The following is a 25102-nucleotide window of genomic DNA, read 5'->3' as shown; positions in this document are numbered from 1 at the left end:
GGGGTCACTTGTGGGGGAGCTCCAATGTTTAGGCACACAGAGGCTCTCCAAACGTGACATGGCAACCGCTAAATATTCCAGCATATTTTCCATTCAAAAAATCAAATGGCGCTCCATCCCTTCTGAGCCCTGCCATGCACCCAAACAGTGGTTTATGACCACATATAAGGTATTGGAGTACTCAGGAGAAATTGCCCAACAAATTTTAGGATACATTTTATTCTGTTGCCCATGTTAAAATGAAAAAATTGATGCTAAAAGAAAATTTTTGTTGGAAAAATTAAAATGTCCATTTTTTCTTTCCACGTTGCTTTAGTTCCTGTGAAGTACCTGAAGGGTTGTTAATCTTCTTCAATGTAGTTTTGAGTAGCTGGAGGGGTGCAGTTTTTAGAATGGTGTCACTTTTGGGTATTTTCTGCCATATCGACCCCTCAAAGTGACTTCAAATGTGAGGTGGTCCCTAAAAATAAATGGTTTTGTAAATTTTGTTGTAAAAATGAGAAATCACTGGTAATCTTTTAACCCTTATAACTTCCTAACAAAAAAAATTTTGTTTCCAAAATTGTGCTGATGTAAAGTAGACATGTGGGAAATGTTATTTACTAACCACTTTGTGTCACATAACTCTCTGGTTTAACAGAATAAAAATTCAAAATTTGAAAATTGCAAAATTTTCTAAACTTTTGCCAAATTTCTGATTTTTTTCACAAATAAACGCAAAAATTATCGACCTAAATTTACCACTAACATGAAGCCCAATATGTCACAAAAAAACAATCTCAGAATCGCTACGATCCATTGAAGCGTTCCAGAGTCATTACCTCATAAAGGGACACTGGTCAGAATTGCAAAAAATGGCCTTGCCATTAAGGTCAAAATAGACTTGGTCATGAAGGGGTTAAAGAAAGGTGGCTATATTGGTCACTAATTTTTTTTTTTTGAATGTCAGAAATGTTTATTTCTAAATTTTGTGTTATATTGGTTTACCTGGTGAAAATAAACAAGTGAGATGGGTATATATTTGGTTTTTATTAAGTTACCTAATAAATCTGCACAGTAATAGTCACCTGCACAAACAGATATCCTCCTAAGATAGCCAAATCTAAAAAAAACCCCACTCCAACTTCCAAAAATATTAAGCTTTGATATTTGAGTCTTTTGGGTTGATTGAGAACATAGTTGTTGTTCGATAATTAAAAGAATCCTCTCAAATACAACTTGCCTAATAATTCTGCACACAGTGTACATAAAGTGCAGCACAGATTCATCTCAATTAAAAGCCCAGATCCTTAGATCAGGAACAGAATAGACATTTATAGGACATTTCAGAACTTTATCAAATTCTCATGAAAAAATTTACAGCACATCCTGCATTGTACTACTGAACCCAATTTACTACCGTATATATTTTGTCCATTCTATACTGACTTAACAGCCCTGGTTGCACAGATGTTTTTGTCGCTTGACTTTTCTGAGCTGATGTCTTGTAGCCCTAAATTGGCAATAAATAAAATGGGCCCCTATCTTTGGAAGCATATGGTGGAGCAGCAGGAATAAAATTAGGGAAAAAGCGGTTACCTTTTTAGTAACGGGTTTTTTTTTTTTTTTGGCGTTCCCCTGACTTAAAAAGCATATAGCTCCTGTCTGAGCAGGCACACAAAGCAGGGCATGGATTCAATAGAAGCCAATGATATATTGATTTACTTACTCTTGAAATATCTGACCTATCAATAGTTTGACACTCTGATCTTTCAGTGACCAGGTGATAAGCAGATAAAAGCTATATCCGCAATGTAGCGCAGATCCCTGTAGATTTAGTGGCTGCTAAGTACTGGAAAGAGAAGTGTAATCCATCTCTCCACATTACACTGTTCCCCTGTTCACAGTCCACTTGTGGCTTTCTTTTACACCACTCTATGGATTCTTTCACGTTGCGTCTAGTACATGCTCTGTGGCCCCACTGGATTCGGATGTATGCGCTAATGAGGCTATAGACTATAATGGTGCTGACAGAGCGAACGTGCATTCTACCATGCATATCTTTTGAGTGCATACGCTCAGATGCAGTCTACTACGTCTGTGTCTATAATACAAAATCAAAAGGTCATAATCAGTAGTGTTCAATAAAAGGTAACCAAACCACCAACTGGCATTAGCTAAAGGGAAAACTCCATAAAGTTTCAAGACCTGCAGAAAAAAGGAGTCTATATCCTCAAATAAACTCACTTCCTTATTTTATTAATAATCACAAAACATATATTAAAAAATAGACAAGTAGTTACAACACTAAGTATGGCAGAGTGTCAAAAAAAGAGACTAGGGTGCAATATAAGTGCGGCATCACTAACAGCAAGAAGTCTTAGCATGTACATAGCCAGTGCAATTATATACAAGAGGCCCCATAGGTCCAAATTGGCGCAGGCTAATTTTTTGACACTCTGCCATACTTAGTGTTGTAACTACTTGTCTTTTTTAATATGTTTTGTGATTATTAATAAAATGAGGTGATTTTATATGAGGATATAGACTGCTTTTTTTCTGCATGCCTTCATACGTCTAAGTGTCTGCCTACACGCTCAGAAATGATGCACGACATAGCGCACGTTTGCTCGGCCAGCGCCATTCTAGTCTATGGCCCCTTTGGTGCATACGTCATAATCCTGTCTTGCATGTGTGTGGTTTTGACTGGGCCTCTGAGCGTTCACTAGACGCCATGTGAAAGCACCCTATTAAACGCTTGTCATTGTGCTTACATGCGGCACTCAAAAGATCAGATGCTGAATCAAGATTTATTGTGTTTTTTTTTCAAATAAACATATGTAACGTTTCGGTCTTTTCATCAGACAGTTTGTTAATAAGATAGGGCTCATAGAGGAAATGCAGACATGAGAATCCAATATGTGAAAAAGAGAGAGGTCCAGATGCACAGGCGCTGCGTGGTAATGGACGAAAATCCAGTGGGAAGGCGCCAATCTTTTATTTTGTATCTATTTTGAATGAGGGAGTGTAACCCTTATCCGAGCACCAGCAAAATATCTGAGGAGTGACGTGTCATTTTTTTTCAAAATTGTGCTTGCATGCAGCTGCTCAGATCGGACTTTGATACCCATGAAGCTTCTGACTCCCAGTTTTTATGCTGACGTTAATGCCAGAGAAGTTTTAAAACTCTGCAGTTATGGAGTCAGCAAAGCATTGGCAGTAGTGATGAACGAGTATACTCGTTGCTTGGGTTTTCCCGAGCATGCTCGGGTGTTCTTCGAGTATTTTGGCGTGCTCAGAGATTTAGTTTTCGTCTCCTCAGCTGCATGATTTGCGACTGCTAGACCGCTTGAATACATGTGAGGAATGCCTGTTTGTTAGAGAATTCCCACATGTATTCAGCCTGTCTACAAGTCGCAAATCAAGCAGATTAGGCCTCTTTCACACATCCATCTGTCACCATCAGTCAAAATCCGCCGTTTTGCTAAAAAAAAAAAAAAAAAAAAAAAAAAAACGGATCCGCCATTTTTTTTGGCGGATCCGATTTTTTTTTTTTTTTTTTTTTTTTCCCCCCATTGAGTTGCATTACCGGCGGATCTTGACGGATGGTCATCTGTTGGATCCGTTTTTATACGGTTCCGCCAAAATTTTGGCGTCCGCCGACTTGCCCGGACGGACAATGCAACGTTTTTTTGGCCGGCCAGATCCGCATTTTAAAGTGGGCATGTGCGGAGGAATTGACTCAGCCGGAAATTTAACCCTAAACTCTGTTCTGGCGGCTGAAAAAAATCTCTCCCTCTCTCCCTCTCTCCTTTAAATTTCTGCCTCACTCTCTCTCTCCCTCTCTCCTTTAAATTTCTGCCTCACTCACTCTCTCCCTCTCTCCTTTAATTTTCTGCCTCACTCTCGCTCTCCCTCTCTCCTTTAAATTTCTGCCTCATCCGGATCCGTAAAAATAACGGTCCGGTGACACCCGTTTGTTTCAATCCGCCAACGGATCCGTTTTCCGCCATTTTGACAGATTTCAACTGAGCTAAAAAACGGATGTGTGAAACAGGCCTTAGACGAAAAACTAAATCTCCGAGCAGGCCAAAATACTCGGAAATCACCCGAGCAACAGTGCTCCTCGCCCATCCCTAATTGGCAGCTTTTATTCCCCGTGTACCCCAGCATTTGCTGACCCTGCTCTGTATGTTCACATGGAGTGTTTTGAGTAAAGGTAAACAGCTTTTCAAGCAGAGGCCAATTCAGTTAAATTTTTTTGGTTTGTTTCTGAAGCAAGTTTTTTGAAGTATGTATTTTTAGGCTGAGTTCACACGTTGCATTTTTTTTGCGTTTCCGCGGCGGTTTTAGCCTCGCGATTTTGCTGTGAAAAATAAGCATTCCTATGGGATTCCGCAGTGCTGTGCTAATGCTGCGGTTTTTACAGCGGCGGAATCGCTTCGCAGTAAAAACCGCAGCATGCTCATTAATTTTGCGGAATTGCGGCCATCCCGCACCCATAGGAATGCGTTGTTCCGCTTACTTCCCGCATGTGGCTGTGCACACCATGTGAAAAGTAAGCAGAACAATTGCGGATGGTACCCACGGTCCGGAGGAGAGGAGACTGTCCTCTGGGCTTTGGGTACCATATCCCTGTAAAAAATAGAATTTAAAATAAAAAATATTGTTATTCTTACCTTCCGACGTCCCGCGCAGCCTTTCCGCCTCTCTCCACGCTCTCGTTCCCAGTAATCCTTTGCGAAAATGACCGTGATGGCGTCCGTTCTCGCGGGATCGCGAAGTCTCGCGGTCATTCGCGCGACGTCATCGCGAATTACCGCGAGACGTCGCGATCCCGCGAGAACGTACGTCATCGCGGGCATTTTCGCAAAGGATTACTGGGAACGGCTGCACGGGAGGTCGGAAGGTAAGAATAACACCATTTTTTTTTTTTTTACATTTTATCTTTTACTACTGATGCTGCATAGGCGGCCTCAGTAGTAAAAAGTTGGTCACACTTGTCAAACACTGTTTGACGAGTGTGACCAACCTGTCAATCAGTTCGCCAAGCGATGCTACAGATCGCTTGGAAAACGCTAGCATTTTGCAAGCTAATTACGCTTGCAAAATGCTAGTGTTTCCGCGGGAAAATCGTGGGAATTTAAAATGCGATTTTTTCCCGCGGAATGGAATTCCGGAATTCTCGCGGTAATTTCCGCGAGAGTTCCGGTACGTGTGAACTTAGCCTTAATCTGCTTTTTTTTTTTTTTTTTTTTACAGTATTTTGATGTCACAGCACCTTGTTTAGAGCAGATTCCCTCATGATCTGCATCAAATCATCACAGCTTTTTATTTTTTCCCTACTAGTCCTTTTTATAAAACCTCTTGAAGGAAAAATAACCCCTCAAATTCCCACATATGAAGATCAAAAAAGCGGATTTCCCATAAAAACTAATACAAAGAGTTGGATGAACACTGTCACACCGGCGCTAAAAATGGTCACACAGCTTGGTGTGAAAGCCGCTGGCAAGCCAGGCAGATATAGTGTGCTTTCTGCCAAAAAGAAGAAACAAGACAAATAACATGTTGCCGTGCTTTCAACACTGTGGGCTCAAAAAGGGGTTAGGTGAGCAAAAACTCAGCCCAAGAAAGCAACTGCAAGTACTCACTGGTGAAATGCCGATGAAACCCCATTCCAGATGGAGGCCAGTTGGTATGGATGCAGGGAGCGTCCTCCCGTTTGCATAGTAAACAAACCCCCCCCCTGTGTAGAGCACGCCACAATGAGCCGGTCATTGTGGCGCGCTCTACACAGGGGGATTTTGTTTTCTATGCAAACGGGAGGACGCTCCCTGCATCCGTACCAACTGGCCTTTATCTGGAATGGGGTTTCATCGGCATTTCACCAGTGAGTACTTGCAGTTGCTTTCTTGGGCTGAGTTTTTGCTCACCTAACCCCTTTTTGAGTCCACAGTGTTGTAAGCGCGGCAACTTATTTGTCTAATACAAATAGTTTGCAGAAAAGTATGTCTGCAGATGCTCTTAGGCTATGTGCGTATTTGCTTGCAGAAATTTCTGTAAGTTTTCTGCATCTCTTAGCAGAAAAACGCAGTGGAAAATGCGCGTTTTTAATGCACTTATGCGTTTTTGCATTCGTTTTTGTAAATACATAGAGCGAAATAAAGATATTAGTAAAAAAAAAATAATTGTGATGTAATTTCCTTGTTCAACTCCTTCTTCATTCTCCACTGAAGACCATAATATCACTGCATACCATGTTCAATGTTTACACACACAAAACCTATATATCCTTGGGAAAGTATTCGGCCCCCTGGAACTTTTCAAACTTTCCCCGCGTATGCTTCAAACATATAAATAAAATTTTGGTAAAGAATCAACAAGTGGGACACAGTTGTGAAGTTGAACGAAATTTACCGGTTATTTTAAATTTTTGTGGAAGTTGAAAAACTGAAAAGTGGGGCGTGCAATATTATTCTGCCCCTTTACTTTCAGTGCAGCAAACTCACTCCAGAAGTTCATTGTGGATCTCTGAATGATCCAATGTTGTCCTAAATAACTAATAATGATAAATATAATCCAGTCTCTGTATAAATGCACCTGCTCTGTGATAGTCTCAGGGTTCTGTTTGAAGCACAGAGCGCATCATGAAGACCAAGGAACACAACAGGCAAGTCCGTGATACTGTTGTGGAGAAGTTTAAAGCCGAATTTGGATACAAAATGATTTCCAAAACTTCAAACATCTCAAGGAGCACTGTGCAAGCGATCATATTGAAATTGAAAGGAGTATCATACCACTGCAAATCTACCAAGACCCGGCCTTCTCTAAATTTTCATCTCAAACAAGGAGACGACTGATCAGAGATGCAGCCAAGAGGCCCATGATCACTCTGAATGAACTACACAGATCTACAGCTGTGGTGGGACAGTCTATCCATAGGACAACAATCAGTCGCACACTGCACAAATCTGGCCTTTATGGAAGAGTGCAAGAAGATAGCCATTTCTCAAAGATATCCATAAAAAGTGTTTAAAGTTTGCAACAAGCCACCTGGGAGACACACCAAACATGTGGAAGAAGGTGCTCTGGTCAGATGAAACCAAAATCGAACTTTTTGGCAACAATGCCAAACGAAATGTTTGGCATAAAGGCAACACAACTCATCACCCTGAGCATACCATCCCCACTGTCAAACATGGTGGTGGCAGCATCATGGTTTGGGCCTGCTTTTCTTCAGCAGGGACAGGGAAATGATTAAAATTGATGGGAAGATGGATGGAGCCAAATACAGGACTATTCTTGAAGAAAACCTGTTGGAGTCTGCAAAAGACCTGAGACTGAGACGGAGATTTGTGTTCCAACAAGACAATGATCCCAAACATAATGCAAAATCTACAATGGAATGGTTCACAAATAAACGTATCCAGGTGTTAGAATGGCCAAGTCAAAGTCCAGACCTGAATCCAATCGAGAATCTGGAAAGAGCTGAAACTTGCTGTTCACACAAGATCTCCATTAAACCTCACTGAGGTTGAGCTGTTTGCCAAGGAAGAATGGGCAAGAATTTCAGTCTCTCTATGTACAAATCTGATAGAGACATACCCCAAGCGACTAGTAGTTGTAATCGCAGTAAAAGGTGGCGCAACAAAGTATTAAGTTAAAGGGGCCGAATAATGCACTCCCCACTTTTCAGTTTGAGTTTCCACAGAAATTTAACCAATAAATTTCGTTCAACCTCACAATTTATTACATAAAGAGTTAAATAAAGATTCTCTCTTTCTCATCAGCCTATGTAGGAGCATCAACATAATTAACCTACATATGCTGTAACAAAACAGCAACTGTCATAACTCTGCATGAAACGCAATATCTGTTTATTTAAAAAAAAAAAAAAAAAAAAAGCTTGGGGTCCTGCGACGGCTGAGGGCTGATGTTAATATTCTGGAAAAGGAGCCAGGCTATTAATATTATCTCCCAGCTGTTTGCTTAGGCTTTTCTGGCTAGTTTACAGGGGAACCCCAGAAAAAAATCTGACATGGGGGGTCCCCCTATAAAATCGAACCAGCAAAGGCTAGGCAGACAGCTGCGGGCTGATATCATTAGCCTGGGAAGGGGCCATGGATATTGGCCCCTCCCCAGGCTAAAAAAACAAGTCTCTGCCATCCCAGAAATAGCACATCTTATAGATGTGCCAATTCTGGCACTTAGCCTCGCTCTTCCCACTTGCCCTGTAGTGGTGGCAAGTGGGGTTCATATTTGTGGGGTTGATGTCACCTTTGTATTGTCATGTGACATCAAGCCCAAAGCTTAGTAATGGAGAGGCGTCTACAAGATACCTCTCCATTACTAATCCTATAGTTACTTGGTAAATAAAGGCATAGCCAGAATAAAGTCCCTTATTTGAAATAATCATGCGGACTCCTTTATTGACTCTTAATTTACCATACTTACTGAACGCCTAATCCCTGACGCCCTCTTCTCCTGCAAACAATCAAAAAATAATTAACCAATAATACTATCATGTCCGACGTAGTCCATTTAATACAGAGTGTCCCACGGCGATCTCATGTGTAGAACAGTTACATCAAGAGATGTAACCACACTACGCGGCCTCCGGCGATGCACTATTTGCGATTACCTCCTGTCAATATATCACTGCGCTGCCTTGATAATGCACCCGAGTTCATCAGCTCTGGTGCTCTCAATTACTGCACCGATGTGTGAGAACCGGAGTTGATCAACTGATGAACTCTGGTGAACTCTCACAGCAGCACAGTGATGCACTGCGGGAGAGATTACCTCCAGTCATTGTATCACCAGAGGCCAGGTAGAGCGGTCACACCTCCCAATGTGACTGTTCTACACGTGAAATTGCCGTGGGATACTGTGTTAAATTGACTATGGCGGACAGGGTGTGTATGTTGGTTTAATGATTTTGATTGCTTGCAGGAGACGTGGGCATCTGGGATAAGGTGTTCAGTGAGTGTGTACTTTGCATGTGAATATGTATGGATTATGTAAATGTTTTTATTTTATTTATTTTTTTTACACTTGAACACAGGCGCCGTACGATGAGACTACTCTCCCATCATTGGCTCATGCTGTCACTGCTATATGTGACAGCAGACATAGCTGGATGGGAGTAGTAGTCTCATCAGACGCCTAAGTACAAATCACTATGGGCTGTTCGTCGCATGGGTACACACCCATAGACATCCGCACACATATTCTCCGCTCACACACTTCCTCCTTCTGTCATAATATCCTTTGACAATTCTACAGCTTTTTTGGCAGCAAATATGCCGCAAATACGCAAACCTTTTTACACCTGCATTTTTGCTGCAGATTTGACTGACTCAATTGAAGTCAATGAGTCAAAAACGCTGCAGAAAATAAAACGCTGCAAATACGGCCAGAAATTTACTGATCATGTGTACAACACTTAAGGATTGTTATTGCATTACCTTGCTTAAGTATTCCATTACATTTTTGGAGCATTTATGCGCGTAAAAAAAACGCATCATGTGCACATAGTCTGAGTGGTCCAAAAAACTCTCTCCACTTAGTGGCTGAGTTGCTGCAGTTTCTTCTAGGTTTCAGTAGTAACCACTCACAGGAGATCACAAACTGACTTGTTAGGCCTCTTTCACACTTCAGTTTTTTGTGTCAGTTAAAATCCGCCAAAAAGGCGGAAAAGCGGATCCGTTCTTAACTGATGTGAACGGATGGCACAGGATCCGTTTTTTGACGGATCCGCAAAATGAGGAAATTTAAAGGAACCGCTGGCCGAGAGAGCGAGAGAGAGTTGTTTTTTTTTTTTTTTTTGCCCGTCACCCAGACAGAATTTCGGGTTAAAGCAGTGTCTGGAGGATCCGCCGGCAAAAAAAAACGTTGCAAGCTCCGTTTGGACATCTTTGAGGATGTTGACGGACAGCAACATTATGGCGCATCCGCACAAAAACGGATGCAACGGACCGCAATCCGTCAAAATCCACCAATAATGAGTCAATGGGGAAAAAAACGGATCCGCAAAAAAAAATTGCGGATCCGTTTTCTTCAAAACCTGGCGGATTTTGACTGTAAAAAACGGAAGTGTGAAAGAGGCCTTAAGGGCCTGTCACACTAAGCGATATTGCTAGCAATATCGCTATAACGTCACTGGTTTTTGTGACGTTATAGCGATATTGCTAGCGATATCGCTATGCCTGATACTTACCTCCGACCGGCTCCCCCGCTTGTTATCGCTGATCGTGCGAGAACGTCCTTAACCGTTTCTCGTCGTCAGCTTCCTGCTGGGCTTCCTGTGGCGCCGACGAGCGACGCGTGGACGCGGGCGGGAGGATGTCAGGATCGCCTCGTCTGACTGGTAAGTAGCGACCCCCGACCCCTGCTATGTCGCTGGTGAGATCTGCCTGTGTGGCAGCTCACTAGCGACCACTGAGCGATGCACCAGCGATCCTGACCGTGTCATATCGCTGGTCGGGATCGCTGGTGCATCGCTAAGTGTGACAGTACCTTTACTCTGGTGGCTTCTATAATAGGATCACACTTGCATTATTTCACAAATGATTGTGAAGATAAACTACTCATCTATGGCAACGAAACTGAAATGATTAGCAAGCATGTGCCAATACTTTTGCTCAAGTTGGCTCGTGAGATATTTATGGCTGTATGTGAGGGGCTATATTCTCTGTAGGTGTAGAAAGGCACACAGGAGCTGTCTGGACTGCAGTCCTTGGAAACTCTCCTGGCCACCAAAGACATGTTGGTGCCTGCCCCTGAGAAGAGCCCAACATTGCAGAGACTGGTGTAGAGACTGAAAGGGGAGCATACACTAAAGTGTGGTCTTTTATGCATTCATATGGTTAAAGTAAAGATCTGTGTTATCCCAGAGATTTTTTTTTCTTAACTTGTGCTGTAACCCTATTAAAATAGTTCTAATTATGCAGGATTCCTTTGAACCTAGCAGCACTCTTAATGAATGCTGATAACCGGCCTTGTGTTGGCATTCTATACATACATTATTTTCTTTGCCAGGTTTTAAGATACAGAACTATTTCCAGGCACATAAATCAGGGAAAGCTTTGAATGCTAATTGAAGTTGCACATTCACAGAAGGCTCCTTCTTTTCCTCTGAAATGTAAATGCAAGGTTCTTCTGATGGTTAATCATTCTTCAGAAATTGTAAAATAAGTAAACCTGATGTTCTGCTTGGACACAGAGTCCCTGCACAGAACAGAGCCTCTGGGTATTCTCTGTACCCATTACTGACAATAATGGAGGCTTGCTTTGCATATGAGGCTGCCAACGTAATAGACTAGCTGCCGTGTGTGGCATTGAAGCATAATTATATATCTCATCATTATACCCAGGTACTCTATAACGTGCCTGGAAGCTGCTCACTTTTTATGCAGTACAATTTAAAAAAAACAAAATAAACACAAAAACAGCAAAACTCTCAAAAAAAACCCCCAAACTTTTCTTCCTCAAATTCTCAACTTCTTTTTTTCCTTCGACCTTCTTTTTCAACTTTTTATGACCACAGCAAAGATTATCTGGTCATAAATGGGCTTAGAATATTGTCCAGAAGAGAAATAAGCTTTGAGCCCCTTTAAGACTTCTGCTTTTCTTGTGCAAATAGCACTCGTACGTATTATAATGTATGGGGCTGTTCACATCTTCGTGTATTTTTGCTGACTGACTGATCCGTCTAAAATCACCGAGACATGACCGATTTTTGATTTGAGCCCCACTCAACTCTGATTAACTAATTTAAATCTATTTGTGATTAAAAATTGGACAGCATGGACCTTTTGATATGAGAAGCGTATGAAACCTCCATTAGTTACTGTATTTATTTTTTTCCATGAAATATTGATGGTAAAATCTGACACATTGACCAAACCATGATGAAAATCAAGACCGTAATTTGCATGCGAGAAAAATCACTGACATCTGAATTAGTCCTTGTAGATCTTGCATGCAGAACGAGCTCACTGACCGATAAACCGGTAACTCTGCAGCCTTCTACTTAAAGGGATACATTAGAGTGTTTTCTTTTACATCATCTACAATTTTAATAAACCCTATGTATGCATTTAAGGGGGTTTTCCAGAAACAATGAACTTTTAAAGTTGATTTTAATCAATATATCTTGAAATAATTTCCACAATTGGATGTGTTTTAAAAAAAAAATATTCCTGTTCTGAAATAATCTTATAAATATGCCTCTGCTGTGTACTGTGTAAGGCCTGTTTCACACGTCCTGATATTTCCGGTACCAAAGATATCGGTGTCCGTGTGTGTAATAATTGTGGCATATGTGCCACTTGTGTGCTGCATCAGTACCACACGTCCTGGCGCCTGGGAACAGCTCTAACTATATCGCTGCTTCCCTACTGAAGACCGCTCTCCTCCTTCTCCCATGCTCTAACCAGGGCTGTGGAGCTGGAGTCGCGGATTCGGAGCCCATTTTAGTGGAGTCTGTGTCATGGAAATTCAAGAGTTGGAGGTTTGGCTTACCGACTCCACAGCCCTGGCTCTGACGGCGAGCAGGAGAGAGTGTTGAGTTATATTCAACTGATAACAGACTACTCCCATCAGTCTACACCTTCTGCCGCTAACAACAATGACAGCTGACGGCTGCGGATGGGAGTATTGGTCATCCACTCCCTGCCCTATAAATAAATATGTAAATAAAAAAAACTGTGTAGATTCCCCTGTATTTTTGATAACCAGCCAGGCAAAACCGACAGCTGTGGGCTGCAACCCTCAGCCATCTGCTTCAGCAAGGCCTGGTTGTCAAGAATAGAGGGGTACCCACGCTGTATTCTTAAATTATTTAAATAATTTAAACAAAATGGTATAGGATCACCCCCCATTTTTGACAACCAGCCTTGCTAAAGTGGACAGCTGGAGGCTGGTATTCTCCGGCTGGTAAGGGGCCGTAGATATCCCCCAAGCCTAAAATCGCAACCTGTAGCTGCCCAAAAAAGGCGCATCTAATAGATGCGCCAATTGTGGCGCTTTGCTTGGTTCTTCCCACTTGCACTGTAGCTGTGGCAAGTAGAGTAGTATTTGTGGGGTTGATGTCACCTTTGTATTGTCTGGTGACATCAAGCCCACAGATTAGAAATGCAGAGGCGTCTATAAGACAAGTATCCATTACTAATCCTATAGTTGAGTCCTCAGTGGTTGGTACCTTTTAATGGCTAACTGAAAAGATGGTAACAAATCTCAAGCTTTCCAGACTACTCCGGTCTCTTCAAGTAGGCATAGACTAATACAAAATCTGAAGAGTCACATATTTATACACAGCACAGAACTGTCACTATGGGAGAGTGATAAACAGTTGTGTCCGTAAAAATTGGATCAGTTCGTAGATAAGGAGTGAAAGTTTATTGTCCTTTGATTGGTGGTCTGGTTCTGTGTTCTGATGGCCCCACACGGTCTGAAGGGCAAATTCCTTAATTAGGGCTTGTTCTGTACTTGACCTGCAACGAGTGTCTCCTTGGTCCGTATCAATGGGGGCTGGTCCTTGGCTGTTGACCGGCGTCGTTTGTGTCCTCCGTACTTGGCGGTCATTGTCTGATTCTGGGCCTTTCTTGTTCACACGTCTGCGGCCAAACCATAACGGCTGCGGGAACTGCGGCAGGACCAACTGCCGCCTCTGAGCCTGGCCATGCCTTTTATATTTAGACACTGTGACACAGGTGTCACCTGACATGGTGTCATTCTTCAAACTCTTCCCTTGGGGACCATGTACTTCCTTCTTGGTTCCAGCTACCACAATTCTTTCTTTTTACTTTCACTTTCAATTTTGTCCAGCAGATGGCCGTGTTTGCTTAATGTTACTCAGTCTCTCATCCATCTCTCTACAGCACAGGAACATTTTTTTTAAATGCATCCAATTGCGGAAGTTATTATTCCAAGATCTATTGATTTATAATGAACTTTGTCTGTGGAAAATCCCCTTTTATGGAGAAAAGAAGCCCCCAAGTGGTGTGTATGTTCTTAAATGTTATAGCTATTCATTAGATTTTTGTACATGGCCATCTTATGAGTCTTTGCTCAACTGCTTCCCTTATGTAACAATAGATGTCTATGCACATATTCCATGTTAATGAACTAAGTGAATGACTTCCTTCCCTGTGGTGCTCTCTAAGATGGTGCTGGGGTCTAGCTCTGGCATCTTGGATCCCTTTCAATATTTGCTGCAACCTGAAATGGTGCACTAACGATTCTCTAGGATTATCAGGCTGACGGGGATCTTCCACCATGTTTCCTCGGCTTTTATACACCGTCGGATATAATTAAATTGTCTGTGTAGCTGCCTGTTCTCAGCAGTAATTGGTTATTTCTGCACCTTCAGGGCATTCACAAATTTATACACAGTGGAGGAATATTGTAATGAATTGTTGGAGACCCAACCGTCCCCCATGATTAGTTGTCTTTGTTCAAACCCTGTAGACTAAGCTGCAAGAGCAGCGTCTTCTCCTTTCTGTATCAGTCTGTCCATTCTTAGTTTGTACACAGTGTTTATTTGTTTTGTGTATGTAACCCCTTCTCATGTACTCCCCTTTTTTTTTTTTTTTTTTTTTCTTTTTTTTGAAGGGGGCAATGTGTGAATACATAGCTGAATTTTAGATGGCACATTACATCCTGCCTGAAGATCATACCATAGAGCAGGGGTGAGCAATTAATTTTCCCGAAAGGCCACGTGACAAACTGTTGACTGTTGTAGACTGCCAAACCAATAGGCGCAAATTAATTCTGTTCATTATTATTAACATATTGATTATAATTATTTTATATTAATATTAACTATCGCTTAATATTGAGCAGAATTAAGTATGCTGAAACCCTCTTATATACCATTTGAGCCCGCACACAGCTCCTTCTATATATCATATAAGCACACACACAGCCCCTTTATACCTTACGAGACCCCACATAGGCTCTGCACGATCAGCCAAACATCCCATACACATGGAAAAAATCCCACCACATACTCGCCTCGCTCCTGTTCTGACTCTGCTCTCTCCAATACACTGACTTTCTGCAGTGCACAGCTGATGGCCGCTTGGCAGCCCCTTCTCCACCAATGCATTCACTGCTGCCTGCTTACCCAGGGTGAAGATATCGATGACAGTGGGGAGCGCATGGTGCAGCCTGTGAGCAAGGGCCACTGTTTTTTTTTCAGCCCCTCGGCTGTCTAGGTCTGTGGGCTCGACGGGAACAGCCAGAAGGCCGGATGGGTCATAAGTCTGCCATAGAAGAACCATTAGGTCTGCCATAGAAGAACCATTACTGTTAATGAAGTCCAAGGCAGCAAATTTAATGTAACCAATATGAAGGGTTAATAACAATTTGGTGTAAAATAAAATTCAGTTTTGAAGGTGTATACCTTCAAAGATCATGAACTTTCATAGGCTGTCCTAAGATCAACATTATTATCTTCAGTCCCATAAACTAAATAGAGCAGCAATGCACAATCACCACATTGGGTGGCATGTAATCACTGTTCTTGTGATTTGGTGGGACCCCCAGGAAGCAGAACATATTTCCTTTCCTGTGGATAGAGCTGTGGAGTCGGTTAACCCCCGACAACTAAATTTCCATAACTCCCCAGCACTCATTACTACTGAGCCTGTACATAAAGTGCAGCACAGGTTCATCTCATCTACATCTCCACAGCACTAGTCACTACTGAGCCTGTACATAAGTGCAGCACAGGTTCATCTCATCTACATCTCCAGAGCACTGGTCACTACTGAGCCTGTACATAAAGTGCAGCACAGATTCATCTCAACTACAACTTCACAGCACTGGTCACTACTGAGCATGTACATAAAGTGCAGCACAGATTCATCTCATCTACATCTCCACAGCACTGGTCACTACTGAGCATGTACATAAAGCGAAGCATAGATTCATCTCATCTACATCTCCACAGCACTGGTCACTACTGAGCATGTTCATAAAGCGCAGCACAGATTCATTTAGACTAAAAGCTGAGATCTTTTGATCAGGGACAGAAGAGACATAGGACATTTCATAACTTTCCCAAATTCTTTTTTTTTTTTTTTTTTTTTTTTTTTTAATCAGATAGTTTTTATTCACATTTTCATTATAACAAACAAGTGAAAAACAACTGTATCACTAATCCTCCACTATTTGCGACAGCCACCAGATACCTATTCGCCTCCATTGCGCAAAACCTTTAAGCGACCTCATTTGCGGCAAATACAGGTTATCCCAAATAGGGGAATATTTTGTGAAACCCGTGATTCCTCTTAACTGTTTAATTTTATCCCACACTTTAATCATGAGAAGGACCGTAGGATATCTAGACTCCCAAGGTCTAAATCTGCCCGCCTCTAAGTTGGGTAACAGCGACCCCTGACCCACAAGAAACCGGAAAATCAACTGGCCCCCCGCTGTCTCCGTTGGGAAGCCCTCCATTCCCCCCGCCATGTGCTGACATTGAGAGGAGAGAAAGTAGAGCCATGGATTGGGCAGCGCCAGCCCCCCCTCCTCTTTAGATTTTTGTAAATGTTCCAATTTGATCCTTGCACCCCTTTTTTAACCAAATAAGTTCTCTAAATATTGCATTAATTTTGTAAAACCTATTTTGAGGGAGCCAGACTGGGGAGTTGTGAAGAACATACAGAAGCTGCGGCATGATCACCATTTTCAGTAAGTTCACTCTCCCCACCACAGAAAGATGCAACTTAGCCCAGGCCTTAACCTTTCCCTTAATCCTGTCCATGAGATTCAAATATTCAAAATCCATTAGTTTATTAGATATCATAATACCCAGATATTTGAAAGTCGTTACAACCGGCACCTGTGTGACGTTGATTGGGATCGGATCTAAAGGGAGAATCGCAGATTTTTCCCAGTTAATAACTAGTCCCGAGACAGCGCCAAAAGAATTAAGGAGCAGCATCACATTATGTAATGATCTATCAGGGTCAGCAAAGAACATAAGCAAGTCATCAGCATAGAGTGCTACCTTCTACTGTCCTCCGTATCTGAACCCCTCGATGCCCTTATAATATCTTATTCTGGAGGCCAGAGGCTCTATCACTAAAGCAAAGAGTAGCGGGGACAGAGGGCAGCCCTGCCTCGTACCTCTATAAAGAGGAAAAGGGTCAGACAGTGATCCATTTGCTCGTATTCGTGCTTTTGGTTCGGAATATAGGAGCCTGATCCAGCTAATAAAACACGGACCAAACCCCATACAGTGAAGTGTAGCCCAGAGGTAGGTCCACTCTACACTGTCAAATGCCTTGGCGGCATCCAGAGACAGGACCACCCTCCCCCCCGCATTATCCGCCCTCACCTGCATGTTCAAAACTTCAAATACAGTCACCTAATATTTATGGCCGTAGACTTAGGAGGCATGAAACCCGTCTGATCCGAATGTACTAACGATTCCACCACCTTCGAAAGTCGAGTGGCCAAAACCTTCGCCAGGAGCTTAATGTCCACCGTCAGGAGGGAAATGGGTCTATATGACCCCGGGAGTGTCGGGTCTTTGTCCTTTTTTGGCAGCACAGTAATAATAGCTTCCCTCATAAAAGATGGAAGAGCTCCAGAACTGTGACTATCATTGAATACAGCCAGCAAGGTAGGGAGTAGTACAGATTTATACTTTTTGTACACCTCAACCGGTAAGCCATCCACCCCCGGCGCCTTACCATTGGACATAGATCCCAAAGCCTCTTCAAGCTCCCCCAAGTCCAGCGGCTAATCAAGCATACGTCTCGCCTCGTCAGTCAGACGTGGGAGTTTAGCGGGCCCCAAATTGTTGTCAAGGTCTTCAGTCGAGGCCCTGGTGTGTGAGGAGTATAACTCGGTATAAAAAGTCTCCAAAATTCTCAAAATACCCGGTGTGTCATTGAAAAGTTGCCCACCCACATCCCGAAGGCCGGCTATAAACGAGGACCCCCCCCTGTGCTGAAGTTATAACCGAGAGCAAATGACCAACACTCTCCGCATTTTCAAAATATTGAACTGACTGAAACATACGTTTTCGTTTCGCAGTTTCTAGCGTCATTTTAGTCACCTTCAACTGTGCCTCTTTTAGCCTTTTCTGACTGGCGAGAGTGAATCGCATGGAGAGAGCCTTTTCCGCATCCTCCAGCTCATGAAGTATAATCTGAGATTCTGCTCTGGAATTAGATTTAAGCTTTGAAATCTCACGTATATACATGCCCCGCAGGTATGCCTTCAGAGTCTCCCAAACAGTCAAACTAGATGCTGAACCCAAATTAAACCTGAGATGTTCCTGTATCTCAAAGCTAAAGCTATCATTCTTATCCACTAGCTGCAGCCAAAACGGATTAAGTCGCCATAACGGTTTAGTTTTCAATCTATTATCCCCCCCCCCTTGATTGTAATGGACATGGGCGAGTGATCCGACACTGTTCTCAGCAAATAATTAACGTCTAAAATTTTTCTCAGCATCAAATCATCACCCATAGCCAAATCAATGCGTGACACTGAGACAAAGGTAGAGGAGAAGCATGAATATTGGTAGACATCAGGATTACGACTTCTCCATAAGTCAGTCAGGGCTAGCTCATGTAACAAAACTCCGAAAGGCGTACGATTACCTCCCGGTTTCAGGGGTGCATGATTCCCTCTATCCCAGTGGGAGTCCAAAACATTATTAAAGTCCCCCACCAACATATAAGGGACCCCCGGAAAGTCCCTCAACATGGTATGAATTTTATATATAACTTTGCTGCTATAAGGCGGGGGGGATGTATATAGAAATGAGTATACTCATTGTGTACTCATGAGAACTCTGTATACTCATGTGTACTCATTGTATACTCATTGTATACTCATGAGTGTATACTCATGAGTATATACTCATGAGTATACTCATGAGTATACTCATGAGAACTCTCCCCAACATGTCCCCCGGCAGTGCCAAGGGTATTTCAAACAAGGGCGATGTTATTCCCTTCCACATCAGTCAATGGGCGTTTCACTTCCTAACTGCTGTCCACACATAACAGGATGAGTCCCCACAGCACATGGCAACCATCTATAGCAAAACGACAACATGTCGAGCAGTTTCCTGCAACAGAACCGAAAGTCAAGACACCAGACAGCGCAGAAGTGTCCAAAGTAGCAAATACATCATCAGCAGCATTCCCGGTCTTCCTCATCCTTCCTCAGCTGCTGTTCATTCAGATCCAGCCAGTCCATAGCATCTTTAGCATCCAGAAAAAAGTGAATTTTGTTCCGGGCCTCGACCCGCAGCTTGGCCGGGAATATCATAGAATATCGGATACCTATGGCCCTTAGACGTTTTTTGATGTCCATAAATTTAGCTCTCATTCTTTGTACTTCTGGCGAGAAGTCAGGGTAAAAATAAACTCTGGAGCCATCAATAGAAAAGTCAGGATGTTCCCTTGAGTATCTAAGGATATTATCCCTGTCCCTATAGTGGAGAATTTTAGCCAAGATAGGCCTCGGTTGGTAACCAGGAGGAGGAGGGCGGGTAGGAACCCTGTGAGCACGTTCCACAGCATATAAATGAGTTATATTATCAGTTCCTATTTTCTCCTTAATCCAGGCTTCGATAAAAACAGTAGGATTTTTGCCTTCATAACGTTCAGGAACTTTCCCAAATTCTTACGAAACAATTTACAGCACATCCTGCACTGAACTACTGTACCCAATCTATATATATATAAAACTCAAAAATCTGTAGTAGCCCGCTCTATACAAATCCACAGTTCTTGCCCGATTTGGGTGAAATTTGACACGCCCCCTCTCCACCCACAGGAGCAGAATACTGCGCATTTTCCATCTCGCTAGCGTCCTCCGTCATGAGATTGGGGCCACCGAAGTTAGGCCCTATACATATAATGGAGAAATGTGAAGGTGAAAGTAAAAGTGCTGAGGGGAAAACAACAGTTGTGACTGACATTAGTGATGGGCAGTCCGGCTCTTTTTGGTGATCCAGCTCTCACGGCTCCGCTCACCAAAAAGAGCCGGCTCTTTTTGGATCCTAAATGGATCCCTATTGCATACATGTTCAGGCGTCCAAAACTCTGCCCACCTGCCGCATAAACCCCGCCCACTTTCTAGGAATCAATTAAATTGCTGAGTGGGCGGAGGTTTTGTCTGGTGGGCAGAGTTACGTCTGCCGAACGCCGGGATTTTATGCCCAGTGAGAGCCATTCAGGGATTTTAGTGGGTCTCACTGGGGTGCCGGCTCTGTGTCGGATCGTTCGCGAATGACACATCACTAACTGACAGGGATGGATTATAGCTATGGTGCCAGAGTTGCTGCTAAAGGGGCCGCACCACCACACACAACACACAAACATTTCACAAATACCATACAAACATCACACAGACAGCACACATACACCAACCAACAAGCACAACATCACACAAATGCCACAACACACCACACAAACACCAGACCACTCTAGACACACACACCACAAACACCCCACAAATACCACACCACCCCAAAAATACCACATGCACACACACGCATGCAAGGACCACACACGCGTGCAAACACACTAAGATGGATTTACCCTACGTACACGGACAAACCATACTGAGCAGAAATATTGGTCAGGCGAAAAATACCTCATAGTAAGATTGTCATTATTGCTTACTATACAGGGAGCTTTCATCACTGAAGCTGCTGAGGTGAAGTGAAAGCTGAGTTTTCATTACTGAGATGTGAGCTCCTTCAGGTCATAGTAATACTGTGTGAGGGCTGCTCTGTATTTACTATTCATCCTGTTACATCTCTTATCAGTGTCAGGTGAATACTAAGGACTGTTTTTTAAAATGTCGCCCAGAAAACGACCATCTATAGGGCAAGTTCATCCAAAAGCTAAGAAAGCAAAATTGTGTCAAAGAGCTGAGATAAGTGAGCAACGTGACTCGTGGCTTGAAAAAACCAGATAAGACATCAGAGCAACGGGAATGTCGTCTTCACAAGAATTGGATAAGGCAGGCTGAAACTTGCAAAGTAATTGTTTGGGATGAATGCACCATGGCGCACAAGAAAGCGGTCGAGACCCTTGATCGCACCTTGAAAGATCTGCGGTGAACTGATCGTTTAATGGGGGGAATTGTAATTTTTGCAGGTGATTTCTGCCTGACATTACCTGTCCTTAAGGGAGCAACACCAGCGGATGAGCTGAATGCCTGTCTAAAATCATCTTATCTGTGGTTACATGTTCAGAAGCAAAGTCTTACTACTAATATGCGGGTTCATTTGATGGGAAATACAACTGCGGACAAATTTACACACCAGCTACTATGCCTTGAAAATGACAGGTTCCCTACTGATTCCACTACTGGTCTCGTTTCTTTTCCGGAAGATTTTTGTGATATGACATCTTCGGTAATGGAACTTATTGACCAAGTTTTCCCTGATTTTTGTAACAATTTTAACAACAATCAGTGGCTTTGTGAGCGTGCAATCCTAGCTCCTAAAATTGATAGTGTCAGCTCCATAAATCTAATAATTCAGGGAAGGCTGCCTGGTCTAGCGACCACATAAATGTCCATTGATTCAGTCATGGAGAGTGAACAAGCCGTAATGTATCCATTGGAGTTCCTGAATTCTTTAGAGCCTCCTGGAATGCCACCGCATAAGCTCACTTTAAAAATAGAAGCCAAAATAATTTTGCTTCGGAACCTTGATCCACCAAAATGTGTAACAGCACAAGATTGTGCATTAATTGTCTCATGCCCAATGTTATTCAAGCTACTATTCTTATGGGAAACTCTAAGGGAGCAAATGTTTTCTCTCCGCATATTCCTTTCCTACCAAGCGACATGCCCTTCAATTTTAAGCGTCTGCAGTTCCCAATTCGACTTGCATTTGCTATGACTATAAACAAAACACAAGGTCAATCACTTAAAGTAGCCGGCATTAATTTTGTTTTTCACATGGACAGTTGTGCGTTGCTTGCTCTAGAGTGGGTAACCCTAAAATTCTTTTCATATAGTCACCTGAAGGTAAAACCAGAAACCTTGTTTACCAAAAAGCACTACAATACTGTAGATAGTTGTTTAGCTGTAAACCAATTTTACTCTCTTGTCCATGAACTACTTATAGATTACACTGGAGGGAGGGGGGAAGGGTTGCACTATGTTGTTAATTGGGTGTAAATGTTTTATATGTTTGTGTAAGGTGCATAAATTTTCATTTTTGATTTAAAAAAATAGTTGTAATAGTTTATACTACATAATATGTATTGAATATGTAAAATCAATAAAATTGTTGAAATAAAAAAACTTGTTGTTCACATCCATGTTGTGTCAAATTAGTAAAATGCCAAAATAATAAAAATTTTAAGTGAAAAAAATTACTGTAGCATTCTGAAAATGTCAGTTTCTGGGTGACACTGAAAATTTTACTTTAGCTACCATAACCAACAATTTAACATATTTTCCACAAGCGACGCCGCGGGTATTCTACTACTTTTATTATATACAGTCAGGTCCATATATATTTGGAGACAACATTTTTCTAATTTTGGTTCTAGACATTAACACAATGAATTTTAAACAAAACAATTCAGATGCAGTTGAAGTTCAGACTTTCAGCTTTCATTTGAGGGTATCCACATTAAAATTGGATGAAGGGTTTAGGAGTTTCAGCTCCTTAACATGTGCCACCCTGTTTTTAAAGCGACCAAAATTAATCGGACAGATTAAATAATTGTAAATAAAATGTTCATTTCTAGTACTTGGTTGAAAACCCTTTGTTGGCAATGACTGCCTGAAGTCTTGAACTCATGGACATCACCGGACGCTGTGTTTCCTCCTTTTTGATGCTCTGCCAGGCCTTCACTGCGGTGGTTTTCAGTTGCTGTTTGTTTGTGGGCCTTTCTGTCTGAAGTTTAGTCTTTAACAAGTGAAATGCATGCTCAGTTGGGTTGAGATCAGGTGACTGACTTGGCCATTCCAGAATATTCCACTTCTTTGCTTAAATAAACTCCTGGGTTGCTTTGGCTTTACACCGTGTGCAGAATTATTAGGCAAGTTGTATTTGAGAGGATTCTTTTTATTTTTGAATAACAACTATGTTCTCAATCAACCCAAAAGACTCATAGATATTAAAGCTTAATATTTTTGCAAGTTGAAGTGGGGTTTTTTTTTTAGATTTGACTATCTTAGGAGGATATCTGTTTTTTCAGGTAACTATTACAGTGCAGAATTATTAGGCAACTTAATAAAAACCAAATATATACCCATCTCACTTGTTTGTTTTCACCAGATAAACCAATAGAGCAACACAATTTAGAAATAAACATTTCTGACATTCAAAACCAAAACAAAAAAAACAGTGACCAACATAGCCACCTTTCTTTACGATGACACTCAAAAGCCTTCCATCCATAGATTCTGTCAGTTGCTTGATCTGTTTACGATCAACATTGCGTGTAGCAGCCACCACAGCATCCCTGACACTGTTCCGAGAGGTGTAATGTTTTCACTCCCTGTATATCTCACATTTTATGAGGGACCACAGGTTCTCTATGGAGTTCAGATCAGGTGAACAAGGGGGCTTCCCATTTAGCTAGAAATCTTGGCTTGTGTTCCCTTCCCTTGTACACAACTTTACATATTTATTAGTCTTTCCTCATTTGCCTCTTCTTGTAACCAGCAGCATCACGAGCCCACACTACAAGTTCACAGGTTTAACCGTGTGAAGCAATATTTTCCTGTAGTTACGGGTTTCACACATACACGTTTGTCGTCTTATCTTCTTGCATGACGGGCTTTTGTAAATACTGGCGCTGTCATATCGTGCATGTGCTGACAGTCCCCAAAATAAACATTTATCGTAGATGTGTCCTGTGGGTGATCGAAAGATAAATCAGAAGTGATTAGCGCATCGGCAGTGGAAAAATCAACATCTACCAAGACAGATTACTCGTATGTAAATATGATGTCTGTTCATGGGTGGGTTTCCTGTTGATTCCTCAACAGGGATGTTAGATTTCTTAGACTTGTAGTGTTTTATTTTAGCTTTTACCGAACATATGTGATCTGCTTTCTCGCTCTCCTTTCCATTATTTATTGTACTTGACCTTATAAGTTTTTCGTCATATAGTGAATGAAATGAATAAAGATGTGTTTTTTGTTTTTTTTTATATTAATATGCATGTCCCATAATAAAAGTCACACCATTTCCTGTTTTTAGACTTATCCAAAAACCGCTTTGCAGAGATCCCACTCGATGTCTGCCTCTTTGCACCGCTTGAAACCTTAAATTTATATCACAATTGCATCAAGTGCATTCCAGAGACCATCAGAAATCTCCAGATGTTAACCTACTTAAATATCAGGTACGTGAGCACTGGCCTATAAACTTATACTGACATAGTAACAAAGTTCTGCCTGGAATCAATATTAAGGGGAACCTGACAGTGAATACATGCAGCCTGATCCACAGGGTGCTTGATTTCAGCCACATATGTTTGACTCTGAAATGCTGCAGAGTGAAACACAACAGAGACTAGTAAGACAGGCAGGACTCAGTAGCTTTTCCCTGCCCGCTCCCGTGGAGCGACCGGTCTCTCTATGTGTACGTGTATAGAGAAAGACCTGTCAGTCAATAGCTGCTGGCGCAGAGAAACCAATGGAAACCCGACTTCAACGGTGTGTTTTTCTCTGAAACCCTGCATCATTTGAGTCCAACGTATACAGCTGAAATTGTGCAGCCAGTGTCTGATACATGCTGCCCTTGACTCGGACTGCACGTATCTGCTGTCAGATTCCCCTTAAAGTGGGTTGTCTGCCACTAGAAATTCTTTTTTGCAATATGGTGCACACGATCATCACAAGAACGGCAGACCTGTGCCCTTATGTGCAAGGAGCGGTATTTTCTGTTACTAGCTGCTACGTTTTCCACTGTCTACAGAACAGAGATAGTGGAGTACAACACTTGGCTATTTGTCATTCCTGTAAATCATGAATGCAGCAGATGAGTGCATGCGGTGCGGCTCCATATGAACTGGGGGCGCAAGACCCATGTGTTCATGATCAATTAGACCTTCAGTGATTAGTAGTTATTGTGGGACAGCCTTCTTAAATATGTTGATATAGT

The 25102-nt window shown here is 42.1% G+C and overlaps 1 protein-coding gene across 3 annotated transcripts in view; it reads left to right on the top strand.

Annotated features, from left to right (window-relative positions):
• LRCH2 (leucine rich repeats and calponin homology domain containing 2) overlaps positions 1-25102 on the top strand; it is a 140374-nt gene that overhangs the window by 36553 nt on the left and 78719 nt on the right. For all 3 annotated transcript variants that reach the window (XM_073543457.1, XM_073543456.1, XM_073543458.1), the window contains exon 2: positions 24197-24341. In XM_073543457.1, the coding sequence (XP_073399558.1) occupies positions 24197-24341 (145 nt within the window). The remainder of the gene's footprint in view (positions 1-24196; positions 24342-25102) is intronic.

Source organism: Dendrobates tinctorius, unplaced genomic scaffold, assembly GCF_039654945.1.
Source record: "Dendrobates tinctorius isolate UK_male_01 unplaced genomic scaffold, ASM3965494v1 ptg000133l, whole genome shotgun sequence".
In the NCBI taxonomy this organism is placed as follows: domain Eukaryota; kingdom Metazoa; phylum Chordata; class Amphibia; order Anura; family Dendrobatidae; genus Dendrobates; species Dendrobates tinctorius.
This window is presented reverse-complemented; position numbering and strand designations above follow the sequence as displayed.